The sequence below is a fragment of the Neomonachus schauinslandi genome, chromosome 8 (genome assembly GCF_002201575.2).
Source record: "Neomonachus schauinslandi chromosome 8, ASM220157v2, whole genome shotgun sequence".
Taxonomy (NCBI): Eukaryota; Metazoa; Chordata; class Mammalia; order Carnivora; family Phocidae; genus Neomonachus; species Neomonachus schauinslandi.
This window is the reverse complement of record NC_058410.1, coordinates 130031356-130043847: the sequence shown is the minus strand read 5'-3', so window position 1 is coordinate 130043847 and position 12492 is coordinate 130031356. Positions and strand designations below refer to the sequence as shown.

The window sequence follows — 12492 nt, the reverse complement described above, 5'->3', positions numbered from 1 at the left end:
CCCCACCTTCAGCAACCACCACTCTGACCAGTCAGCAGGCATCAACATGGAGGCAAGAGCCGCTATCAGCAAAAAGATTGATTCACTTAAAGCTCAGATAGCATTTTTAAGCAATAAAGTACTTAAAGTATATACAGTGTGTATCTGTATGATGCTATTGCATACTTAACAGACTACAGTATAATGTAATCCTAACCTTTGTATGCACTGGGAAGCCAAGTCATTTGACTTGCTTTACTGCAATATTCCCTTTATTGTAGTGATCTGGAACTGAATTTGCAGTATCTCAAAGGCATGCCTGCATGCGGTCCAGAAATTGAGCTACACGTACATGGTCAATTGATTTCTTCAAAGTTTCCAGGAAAACTCAATGGGGGAAAAATAATTGTTTCAATAAATGATCTGGAATAATTGGACAGCCATGTGAAAGAAAAGGGGAGGGAGGGGAGAGAGAGAAGGGGAAAAAAAAAACCCTTTCTTCACACAATATAAAAATACAAAATGATTCATAACTGAAATAAGATCTAAAACTATGAAAGTTCCAGAAGAAAATGTAGGAAAAAAAGAAAATGTAGGGAAACTGATGAGTTTGCCTAAGTTTTCTTAAGCACATCACCAAAAAAAAAAAGCCTAAATTATAAAAGAAAAAAAATTAATGAAAAAAATCAATTGAGCTTAATAAAAACTAAGAAATTTTGCTCTTTAAAGACATATTATAGTTAAGCCAACACTTTCTAGGGATATGTCCTTGAGTAAGTTCTGTTGTCTTCATTTCCTCCTTTAGCAAATGGAGGTAAAAATAATACATTCCTTAGGAATATGGGGAAGACTGAATAATATATGGAATTGGATGCATTTAGTAAAGGTTATTAGGTGTCTGACAATAAGCTGTATTAGCTATGTACAGCAGGCCTTCAATAATTACCATGAAAGATAAAAAAAGACACATAAAAATAAAAAGGTAAGCCACAGACACGGAGAAAATGTATGTAAAACACATCTAATAAAGGACTTCTATATATATAGAATATATAAAGAACACTTTTAACTCAAAGCAAATAATCTATTTTTAATAGTGAAAGATTTGAAGATATATTACCCAAGAAGAGAGAGAATGATGGAAAATACATGAAAAGATGTTCAACACCATTAGTCATTACAGAAATGCAAATCAAAACCACAATGAAATATCACTACATTTCCACTGGAATGGCTAAGATTAAAAAGACTAACATTACCAAGTATTAACAAGAATGCGAGGAACTAGAACTTTTTTTTTTTAAAGATTTTATTTATTTATTTGAGAGAGAGAATGAGAGAGAGAGCAAGCACATGAGAGGGGGGAGGGTTAGAGGGAGAAGCAGACTCCCTGCCGAGCAGGGAGCCCGATGCGGGACTCGATCCAGGGACTCCAGGATCATGACCTGAGCCGAAGGCAGTCGCTTAACCGACTGAGCCACCCAGGCGCCCAATGAAACTTTATTTATTTATTATTTTTTTTATAAAGATTTTATTTATTATTTGACAGAGAGAGAATGAGAGAGAGCACATGAGGGGGGGGAGGGGCAGAGGGAGAAGCAGACTCCCTGCCGAGCAGGGAGCCCGATGCAGGACTCGATCCCAGGACTCCAGGATCATGACCTGAGCTGAAGGCAGTCGCTTAACCAACTGAGCCACCCAGGCGCCCAGGAACTAGAACTCTTGAAGACTTGGTGGGAATGTTAAATGGTTAACCACTTTAGAAAACATTTTGGCAGGGGTTGTTTTTTGGTTTTTTAGAAGTTAAACCTACACCACCAATGATCCAGTCATTCCACTCCTATGTATTTACTCAAGAGAAAATACACATCCATACAAAGGCTTAAATATAAAGAACACTTTTAACTAGGAACTATTTTAACAAGGAACTATTACTTGGCAATATAGAATGAACTATTGATACACATAATATGGATAAATCTCAAAATAATTATGCTGAATGAAAGAAGCTGGTAGGAAAAAAAAAGTACATGCTCTTTGATTCCATTTATAGACTTTTTAAAAAAGATTTTTATTTATATGACAGAGAGAGATAGCGAGAGCAGGAACACAAGCAGGATGAGTGAGAGAAGGAGAAGCAGGCTTCCCGCCAAGCATGGAGCCTGATGCGTGGCTCGATCCCAGGACCCTGGGATCATGACCTGAGCTGTAGGCAGACGCTTAACGACTGAGCCACCCAGGTGGCCCTATACCAGATTTTTTAAATTGCAAACTCATCTATTGTTGCAAAAAGAGAATCAGTGATTGCAAGGGGCAGGTAAGGGGGACAGAAAGGGCAGGAGGGAAGAATTTCAAAGGGGCAAGAATATCTTGGAGATGTTGGATAGGTACATTATCTTGATTGTAGTGATGGTCCTTGGTATAGACATATGTCAAAACTCAAATGGCATACTTTAAATATGCAGTTTATTCCAATTGTCTCTCTATATAAAGCTATAAAAAAATTACTTGTCCTATGACCCATTCTTCATAGGCCTACATGGAAAAGTAGCAAGTTAATGCCAGCTGATACATGTTTCCTGGCTGGGGAAAACTACATCACCAAGCATATCACTGGGGGTATAATGGTAGAGACCTGTAGGTCAGGAGAACATCCCAGCACTGCTCAAATCATTCCACAGAACACTGCACACAATGTTCTCTCCTTGTGTGGCGTGTGGCCAGATGAAGATGGAAAGACAGTTGACTTATACATTAACTAGTCACATTAATAGCAATCAACATGGTTTATTAATTTTGAAAAATCACATACCTAGATTTGTCATTTAATTTAGGATCCTGAATTTTTGCTGATGGTTCCTGTAAATCTGAAGAATATTCATGTTTTGAAGTGACTTCCAACCATGAAAATTAAAAACAAAAATGGTTAAGCTTCTCAAACATTTAAGTATACTACTCAAGTCTTGTGATAGATTTTTTTTTTTTTTTAAAAGCTGACCTTGTTGTGGGTCATCCACTTTCAATTTTTCAGGTGAACTATCTGCTGTATTTGTTTGCTGTAGAAAAAAAAATTATGGTGATTCTGAAGTCCCTCTTTTAAAATTCTTTTGGAGTCATGTTACATATCCAAAGAAAAGCATTTCTACTAAATACTAAGATACCAGGCTTTTGATTCATTAGACTTGACTCCTAATGACTGTTGGCAGCTGCTGCAAAAAAAATTATTTTTCTGCCCTCAGAAGATTTGTCAGTTCCAAAAACACTATCGTTACACTTCTGTATAATGTCCATGTAATCAAATATAAGAAAATGAGGACTGGTCTGAATACCTGTATATGCCAACAGTATGTTAGGATTAAAAACAAAATGTATAGTATCTAAGAGGGCTACAGCATGAACCAGCTATTACCTTCATTTTATTGATGAGAAGCCTCAGACTCAATGATATTAACTTTCCCAAGTTCCTGTATCTAGTAAGTGAAAACCAGGTCTGACTGCAAACATCAGACTCTTTCCCCTATATCTTGGTCTCCAGATCCCAAGTGAGGGAATGAGGCAGAGCCAGCCAAGTCACACATTCCACGGGAGAACCAAGTTGTGTGAAAGAAGAGAACATATAAACATGTCAGGCAAAAGTGATCTAAAGGAGAGGATGGTCCAAAAAACGGAGAAATAGTTGGTTAGGGGAAAAAAATAGACTACAAGCCAGGAGAGGTGGCTTCCCCCGTCAGCATCCTGGTAGACACAGTTCAGAATCTTGTACCCAGCATCCCATACTCACAGGTTCAGACTGGTCATTTAAGGGGACAGTTATTGGGCAACGGTCATCTCTGGCACTCATTAATTCTGCCAGCTTGGTGGATTCTTCTTTCTGGTCTATAACAGAGAACAGAGCATTAAAAGTGGTAACAATAACCATGCTCCACAGCGAACACATTCTCCAATTGCTCTTCAGGGGACCCCACACTGCAGGTACATCGCCATCTATTGGTAAGATCTGGTAATTACATCCTGCGTTAAACTTCCAAATCCAAAATCTATGGGCACTTTGAGAAACAGCTTTGGGATGTAACTCCTAATAGATACAGGATCTGTGCAGGGTCAGCTTTGTGGGTAGCTAGGCTCTTCCATGACCCCATCTTCTGCCTCCAGCCATGACTATCATTTTTTCTCCTTTGTCATTTCCAATTGTCCCATAAGACAATGTATCGGGTAGGGAAAATGATTCAAGGTGGCTAGCAACTTTGTTCTCTGCAGGTACAATAGCATATTTATTACTCTCATGCACCACAGGCTTGCAGTGATCTCTTCCAAGTAAGGTTTTATTGTTTTTAAAAGGAATTCAGAGTACAAGATTTTATTACCCAGTTACCTGTCTCTCTCTCAAGGCTGCTAGGAATGTCAGGGTCTTCTTTCTCAAGTTTACCAGAAAGTTCTGAGGAGCTTCTTGTCTGGTCAGGCAACACCTGAAATGTAAGCCAAAATCCACATGACCTTAAAAGAGGAATAAACTCTTAAAAATTTTGTTAAGGAAAACTTAAGGCTCAGAACACAACAAACATAAATTAGAAGAAGTTAATCTTACTGCCAAGTGCAAATAATAAACCCAAAGTTAAAAGCCCTTCCTTATACGGTTAGGTAATTTTAAACACACAAAACCCTTCATCAGAGGCAGCATGGGGGTGGGGGGAGGGTATGCTTCCTTATCTGGGAGGAGAGACTACTACTTTGTTTGTGAAGGAGCTCCTTTCTTACTTCTAGACTTAATAAATCTTTGTCCCTTTCTCTACATGGCTTGCTCTTGAATTCGTTCTCCCATAAAACCAAGAACCCTCTTGGTGAAGGGCTGGCGGCCCTCCCTCTTGGGGCCTCAGCCAGTCTAGCATCAGTGTTAGGCCAGTTCATATGTAACATTTTTTTTATTAAGTAATTGATTCTACTCTATTTCTCATCCTTATCCATGAAATGGCCTTTTCATGGGGTGAGTCTTCAGAAACTCTACTGCAGAGCACTTTAGAGAATATAACAGGTCTTCACATACAACTCAATGCCAAAAGGAAATGGGACCTAGGCTTCTTTCCTCTGGTCTCTGACCTCTTAATTCAACCTTCTAATGGCCACTACCACAGTATCTTAGGTCTTTTTGTCACAAATATCTTTGCTCTGTCTGCCATCTGTGATAAAGGCATTGTGTTTGTTTTTTGTTGTTGTTGTTGTTTTTATAAAGGGCTTAAATTTTTTTTTTTTTTTTTAGATTTTGTCGGAGCGCGCACCCACACAAGCAGGGGGAATGGCAAGCAGAGGGAGAAGCAGACTCCTTGCTGAGCAGGGAGCCCGACGCAGGACTTGATCCGAAGGCAGACACTTAACCAACAGAGCCACCCAGGCGTTCCCAAGACATTGTGCTCTTGTATGTAAATAGGACACATTATAGTTAGTGATATAGAGGCCATAGCAGTCTAGAAGATGTGCAGACCATTTCACCTTAACACCAGGAGACAGAACTTCAGAAAAACTCCCTAAGAGATGCTATTTCGACTAATTCCCCCTCAGTTCTCAAGGGTTGGAGAGAGAGAAGGAAATGCTAAGAAGCCCACAGCAAGTATCCTGAAAACTTCAGGAAGAATGTGGTGAGGTTGTGATGTTACCCTAGAAAATTTTCAACTGTTCACAATAAATGGGATAAAGCATTTTGAGGCAGAAAGAGGCTTTGTGTCCTACATAAGGCAATAATATATGAAAAGAACTGGGATTAGAAGCCAGATGTTTCAATTCTTATTACATGATGTTCCGAAGATCAAGCTATCTCAGCTTGAGCAAATGTTCACATCAAAACCCAACAAGGAAGTTAGAGACAGGGAAACATACTAAAATATTTTCAAATAAACAAGAAGAACTAAATCTGCCACCTGTTTGTCTTCTCCTAAAGCTTCAATGGAAGCTTGTGATATGTTGAATTGCAAATCAAAATGGATTTCTATTTTCATCACTTCTTTGTTGTCAATATTAATAGGCTTCTGCAGGCAAATAATGAGGATCTTCCTATTTTCAGTTTCTAACAAAAAACAAAGTATACAGATGCATATCAACATACTAAAAAATTTATAAGATTCTATAATTGTAAATAACTGCACTGGGATATTTCTCAACTGTTTAGATTTTTCTGCAATAAGATAAAAAGAAATTATATTAAATAGTTACTTTGAAATTATTTTTATTAGACGCACATTTGTGCCTGTATTTATACATACAAATACCTACAATATGATTATGTGGTTGATCTTGTAAAGATAGGAAGTAACTTACCTCAGCAGCAAAGCACTGGAGAGGATTTTGACTTCTATAGAATTCAATCTGATTTGTAAGGAGCATTTTTTGAATACAAAGCTTTCACCTGCAGCAGGTATTTTACTCCCCAATATATTAGACACAACATTCATTCTCATTCTTTCTCTCAGATGTCACTCACTGCTAAAAATTCAAAATAAAAATCACTATTCCCCATACGCAAAAATGGAATAATCCTTCTTCATTTCAATAGACTCCACTTGAGGAGGCACCTGTGTCTCAGATGACAACATTCTCCTTGAGGGCCTCCTACCAGGACATAGCTCTCTACTGACAAATAGTAATTTGTTTTGGGAAACAGTTTAGACCAAAATTCATGAGGAGTTCAACAATAAGCCACAGTAACTACAAGCTGAGTCACAACCTGCAGGAGAGAAAAGAGTAAACTGCCTGAAAGAACAGGCAAAACTAAGGGTCACAGATTGAGGAGAACGAAGAGAAGAAGATTGAGACACACAATGGGCCTGGATGTGTGGCCCCTAAACACCCGAAACATGGCTAGTGCAAACTGATGTGCTATAAGCATGAAACACATAACCAGTTTGTGAAGACTCACACAAAAAAGAGCAGGCAGAATAGCTCACTTTTTATAGTAATGACATGTTTAAATATTAATATTTAGGATATATCAGGTAAAATACAATATGTTGAGATCTACTTTTTACCTTTTCAGTAGGCTACTATAGAATTTTTAACATGTATCTGACTCCATGGCACCACACATCCCACCCCTCCGTTCTCCTGAGGACCGGCTCACTCTAAGATGCCCTTGGCTGGAGCCCATCCAAACAGGTATCACAAGCCTAGCAGTGTGCAAGCAGCTTCAAGAGCCACCATCACTCCGAAGTGACTCCTGCTCTAGGGAGAGAGAAAGATAACCACATAGACCAGTCCCACTGTGTGGGAGTGGGGGGCAGACATCTAGTCTGACTGCAGTCCCCTCCAACCAATGAAATCTTCTCAAGCTACAATACAGGGAAAGTGCCCTGCACTTTGGTACCATGCCATTTCACAAACCCCTGGTCTGACTCAAGTCAAGCCCAAGGCTGCCCCAAATAGGCCCACTAAAAACACAGGGACTAAACCCTGTCACAACAGGCAAAGAGAACCACTGCAGACAACTGGACTGAAGGCAAATGTGGCTTAGCCACAACAATAGGACACATGCAACAAATAAGGGGGATACTCACTTTCCTAACATGTAGAAACAGACACAGACAAAATGAGATAGAGGCATAAGTCTCATATGAAAGAACAAAATTACAGCAAGAGCTAAATGAAATAGATAATTAATATTCCTGATAGAAAATTTAAAGTAATGGTCTTAAAGATACTCCCTGGATTTGAGAAAAGAGTTGGAGACCTCAGTGAGACCATCAACAAAGACAAAAAACAAAGAACCAATCAGAGATGAAGACCTCAACAACTGAAATTAAAAATGCACTAGATGGAATAAATAGTAGACTAAAAGATTAGATCAGTGACCTGGAGGACAGAGTAATGGAAAGCAATCAAGTGGAACAGGAGAGAGAAAAATAATTAAAAAAAAAAAAAATGAAAATAGGCTAAGGGAACTCAGCAATACCACCAAGTGTAACATTCACATTATAAGAATACCAGAAGGAGGGGCACCTGGGTGGCTCAGCTGGTTAAGCATCTGCCTTTGGCTCAGGTCATGATCCCAGGGTCCTGGGATCAAGCCCCATGTCGGGCTCCCTGCTCAGTGGAGAGCCTGCTTCTCCCTCTCTCTCTGCCTGCTGCTCTGTCTACCTGTGCTCTCTAGCTCTCTGTCAAATAAATAAATAAAATCTTTTTTAAAACTCTATTAAAAAAAGAATCCCAGGAGGAGAAGAGAGAGAAAAGGGGGCAGAAAATCTATTTGAAGAAATAATAGCTGGAAATTTCCCTAATCTGGGGAAGGAAACAGATATCTAGATCCAAGAGGCATAGAGTCACCAACAAAAATCAACCCAAGGAGATCCACAACAAGATACAGGATTAAAATGGCAAGAAGTAGTGATAAAGAGAATTTTAAAAGCAGCAAAACAGTTACATACAAAGGAAACCCCATGAGGTTATTACCTGATTTTTCAGCAGAAATTTTGCAAGCCAGAGAAAGTGGCATGATATATTCAAAGTGCTAGAAGAAAAATCTTGCAACCTAGAACACTCCATCCAGCAAGGCTACCATTCAGAATAGAAGGAGAAATAAAGAATTTCCCCAGAAACAAAAGTTAAAGGAATTCATGACTACTAAACCAGTCCTACAAAAAATGTTAAAATGTTTCCTTTCCTGAGTGGAAAGGAAAGACCGTAACAGTAAGAAAAGTGGGAAACATAAAAGCAGTAAAATTAAGTACATCTATAAAACTCAGTCAAGGGATTCACAAAATAAAAGTATGACACCATATACCTAAAACATGGAGGGCGGGGGTAGAGGAGTAAAGAATGGATTCAAACGTAAGTGGCCATCACCTTAGTATAGATTACTATATGTATAAGATGTTCTAAACCTAATGGTAAGCAAAATAAATAGATTTATAAAAAATAAAGAGAAAGGAATCCAAGCATACGACTCCAAAAAGCCAGCAAACTGAAAGAGCAAGAGAACACAGAAGAACTACATAAACAACCATAAGACAAGTAACAAAATGGCAATAAGTACATACCTACCAGTAATTCTTTGAATGTAAATGGACTAAACACTCCAATCAAAAGCAGGTGATAGAATGTATTAAAAAAAAGCAAGACACATCTACATGCTGCCTACGAGAGACTCATTTCAGACCTAAAGACATACAGATTAAAGGTGAAGTGATGGAAAAGTATTTGTCATGCAAATGGATGCGAAAAGAAAGCTGAGGTAGCAATATTTCTATCAGACAAAATAGACCTTAAAACAAGGACTTGCTCTTTCTGCACTCTGCCTTTACCTCTTTGTGTGGCCCCTGGAGGATCTGAGGAATGATGTTATGAATGCACGTTGTTGAGAAAAGATGGTGGTGGAATAAGAGGACCTTAGGCTTATATCATCCCACAAACATGAGTAGATAACTATCAAATCATGCTAAATACCCCAAAAATCAGCCTGAGGATGGACAGAACAAACTCCACAACTAGAGGGGGAGAAGAAGCCACACTGAAGAAGGTGGGATGTGTGGCTCCCTTGCGCTGTGGAGGGAAGGGAGCCGTGGTCTCGATGAAGGGCAAGAGAGAATACACAGGGGAGCACACAAGGAGAACATTTCCCCAACACCATTGGCTTGGAAAATGAGAAGGGTTGAATTTTGTGAGGTTTGACAACCAGCAGGCCTTAAAGCCTGGAGTTTTAAACGTCACCGGGCTTGGCTGGGATAGAGCCCAGAGGGCACTGACTAAGGCTTCTGGAGAGAAGGCAGGAAAACAACTTGGGGGCAGGCTCAGTCAGTTAAGCATCATCTGAGTCAGTTAAGCATCATCTGACTCTTGGTTTCAGCTCAGGTCATGATCTCACAGTGGTGAGACTGAGCCCCACATCATGCTCTATGCTCAGCATGGAGTTGGCTTGAGATTCCCATTCTGGTAATAAGTACCTGCCCTCCTGCTCCCAATTTTTTAATTGTGGCATAAAACATTTACCATCTTAACCATTTTAAAATATATTGTTCAGTAGTATTATGTATATTTACATCATTGTACAACAGATCTCCGGAATTTTATCTTGCAAATCTAAAACTCTACCCACTAAATAGCAGCTCCCCATTTCCTCCTCCCCACAGTCCCTGATAACCACTACTCTACTTCCTGTCTCTATCACTTTAATTGAAATATACCTCATAAGTGGAATCCTACTATTTGTTTTTCTGATTAGCCTATTCACTTAGGATAATGTCCTGAAGGTTCATCCATGTTGTAGCATGTGTCAGACTTCCCTTCCCTTTTAAAGCTGAATAGTATTCCATCATACATATATACCACTTTTTTTTTTTTTAGATAGACATTTGGGTCACTTCTGCCTCTTGGTTACTGTGAATGATATTGCAATGAACATTGGTATGCCAATCTCTCTTCGAGTCTGCTATCTAGAAGTGAAATTGCTGGCTCATATGGTGATTCTATTTTAAAGTTTTTGAGTAACTACAACTACTTTTACAATGAAAAAACAAGGCAAGTAACTGAATCTAAAGTCACAAAGTGAAGGAGTCCCCAGCCTTGAACCCCTGCATCCTGGCCCTGGGCAGTGTTCCTCCACCACACTATACCATCTCCCTCCTACCTCAAAGAACAAAGTCTGCTCTAGAATCAGAACTAAATGTGGGGTAGTTTAGAATTATCATCTTACCTATTATGCTGAAGTTAATCACTGCTTCCTTCAAAAGTCTTACTGAGTCCCACAGAGCACTCTTGGAAAAAAAATAAGTTACATTCATGAGCACATAACATATTTGCATATGAACAATCTCTAAGCACTTAAGGTTTAAGTAGGAATCAAACACAGTTACCTTCGTATTGTCTATATAAAAAGTTACACTCCGACTTCCGAGGTTGAAGTCAATCCAAAATTTCTCTAGTTTTTCATCTTCTGGTTTCCTCATCTGTAAGATAATTTCATCATGAACTGTATTCATATCCTGTTAAAGGGTCAGAGGGAAATTATTCCACTAAAAACAACTTCTGCTTTTCTTGGAAAAACACTACTTTAAAATTATAGGAGGCCTTTATTGCCTTACTTCTGCAAAACAGGAGGAAGGTCTTAACTTTATATAACTAAGCTATTTCTGGAAGAAAAAAAAAACAACCTTAGCTTAACATTTAAAAGATGTTTAAATGTGTCAGAGGACTCTATCCACATAAACCTTTTTCCCCCAGAGAGACTCATGAGAAAATAGTCCTATGTTGAAGCAGAAACAATCTATACTGCATAGGGATGGAAACTTCAAGAGAAGGAGGTATTATCAAATGTAAGTGATTATTTGCCATCTACCTTACTATATCCATTAGAGTAGAGCTAAGACTTGAAGATTTCAAATTACCTTCATTTTAATTGATTGTAAAATAAATATGTGCTTATAGTAAAAAAGCTTCAAACAGTATTGTGTTTATAGAAACAGTAAAGGTCTTCTTCTCTGCCCTTCAACTTCCCATAGATACCTTTCCAGAGACACATTAACAATGCCTTTGTTTCCTCCCAGATGTTTTCTAGACATCAGAAAGTATATGAAGAGTTTTTATACCTTAAGAATGGAAAAAAATAGACCACTTGCTTTAATGAAAATGGCATTTCGTGGACATCTTTCCATCATATATGCCTACTTTTTACAACTATATAGAGTTGAATGAAGGTTTTAACCTATAATGTATGTTACGGGAAGCCAGTTTAAGGGCCCTGATTGAAGCTGATGGAAATTTAGAAGTAAAAAAAAAAACAAAACAAACAAAACAAAAACACAACAAAACAAAAAACCAAAAAAAGTAAAAACCTACCACCAAGCAGATACTGGAACCTTCAGATAACCAGAAGAAAAAAAAAACAGAGATACAGAAAATCAATCAGGCTACTAAAATCAGTCCTAGGGAGAAAAAACTTGTGGCATAGTCAGGGGTTAAAGGCTCAGCTCCCAGAGGCCAAGAAACAGCATCTAAACCCAAAGCAAAGAAACAGTTGATTAGGACATTTTGAAGACAAGTTCCAGGAAACCTCAACCGAGTCAAGGTTTAGAGGTCTTTGAAGAATTTATTCCCTGTGGAGATGATGTAGGTCGACCTTGTTCATTTAGAAACAAAAGAAGGTGGTAAAAAGAAACTGCTCAACCTTAAAGTACAAGGTAGAAGTATCTAGTGAAAAGAGTGCCCCCTATTTCTGTGGATAAAGTGGGGAGCATCAAATGGATGGAAAGAAGGGAATTGCCCTTTTACCTACAATACAGGCATGAATAATGGTACCCATGAGTAGGGTAAAATAATGCCAGATTTCTGTAATAGAGCTCATGAACACAGTATCAACCCTAAAATTCCTGTATCTGGTATTAACAGTAGGGCCCTTAAACTTGTTAGTAATGCATCCCAGTTAAGGTAGGAGAGAAGACAGGTGAAGAAAGGCTTCAGAATTGAGGCCTCTAAAAGAAGTAAGCTTCCTTTTCTAAAAAGCCCTTTGTAGGGAGAGCAGTTTGGCCTAATTATGTATAC

The 12492-nt window shown here is 38.6% G+C and overlaps 1 protein-coding gene across 1 annotated transcript in view; it reads right to left on the bottom strand.

Moving 5' to 3' along the window:
- SYCP2L (synaptonemal complex protein 2 like) overlaps positions 1 to 12492 on the bottom strand; it is a 111402-nt gene that overhangs the window by 60670 nt on the left and 38240 nt on the right. Inside the window, exons 15-19 of the mRNA XM_021697231.1 lie at positions 10809 to 10901; positions 10649 to 10709; positions 5889 to 6034; positions 4352 to 4445; positions 3761 to 3855 (exon numbers count right to left, since the gene is read on the bottom strand). Coding sequence (XP_021552906.1) covers positions 3761 to 3855; positions 4352 to 4445; positions 5889 to 6034; positions 10649 to 10709; positions 10809 to 10901 — 489 coding nt within the window. The remainder of the gene's footprint in view (positions 1 to 3760; positions 3856 to 4351; positions 4446 to 5888; positions 6035 to 10648; positions 10710 to 10808; positions 10902 to 12492) is intronic.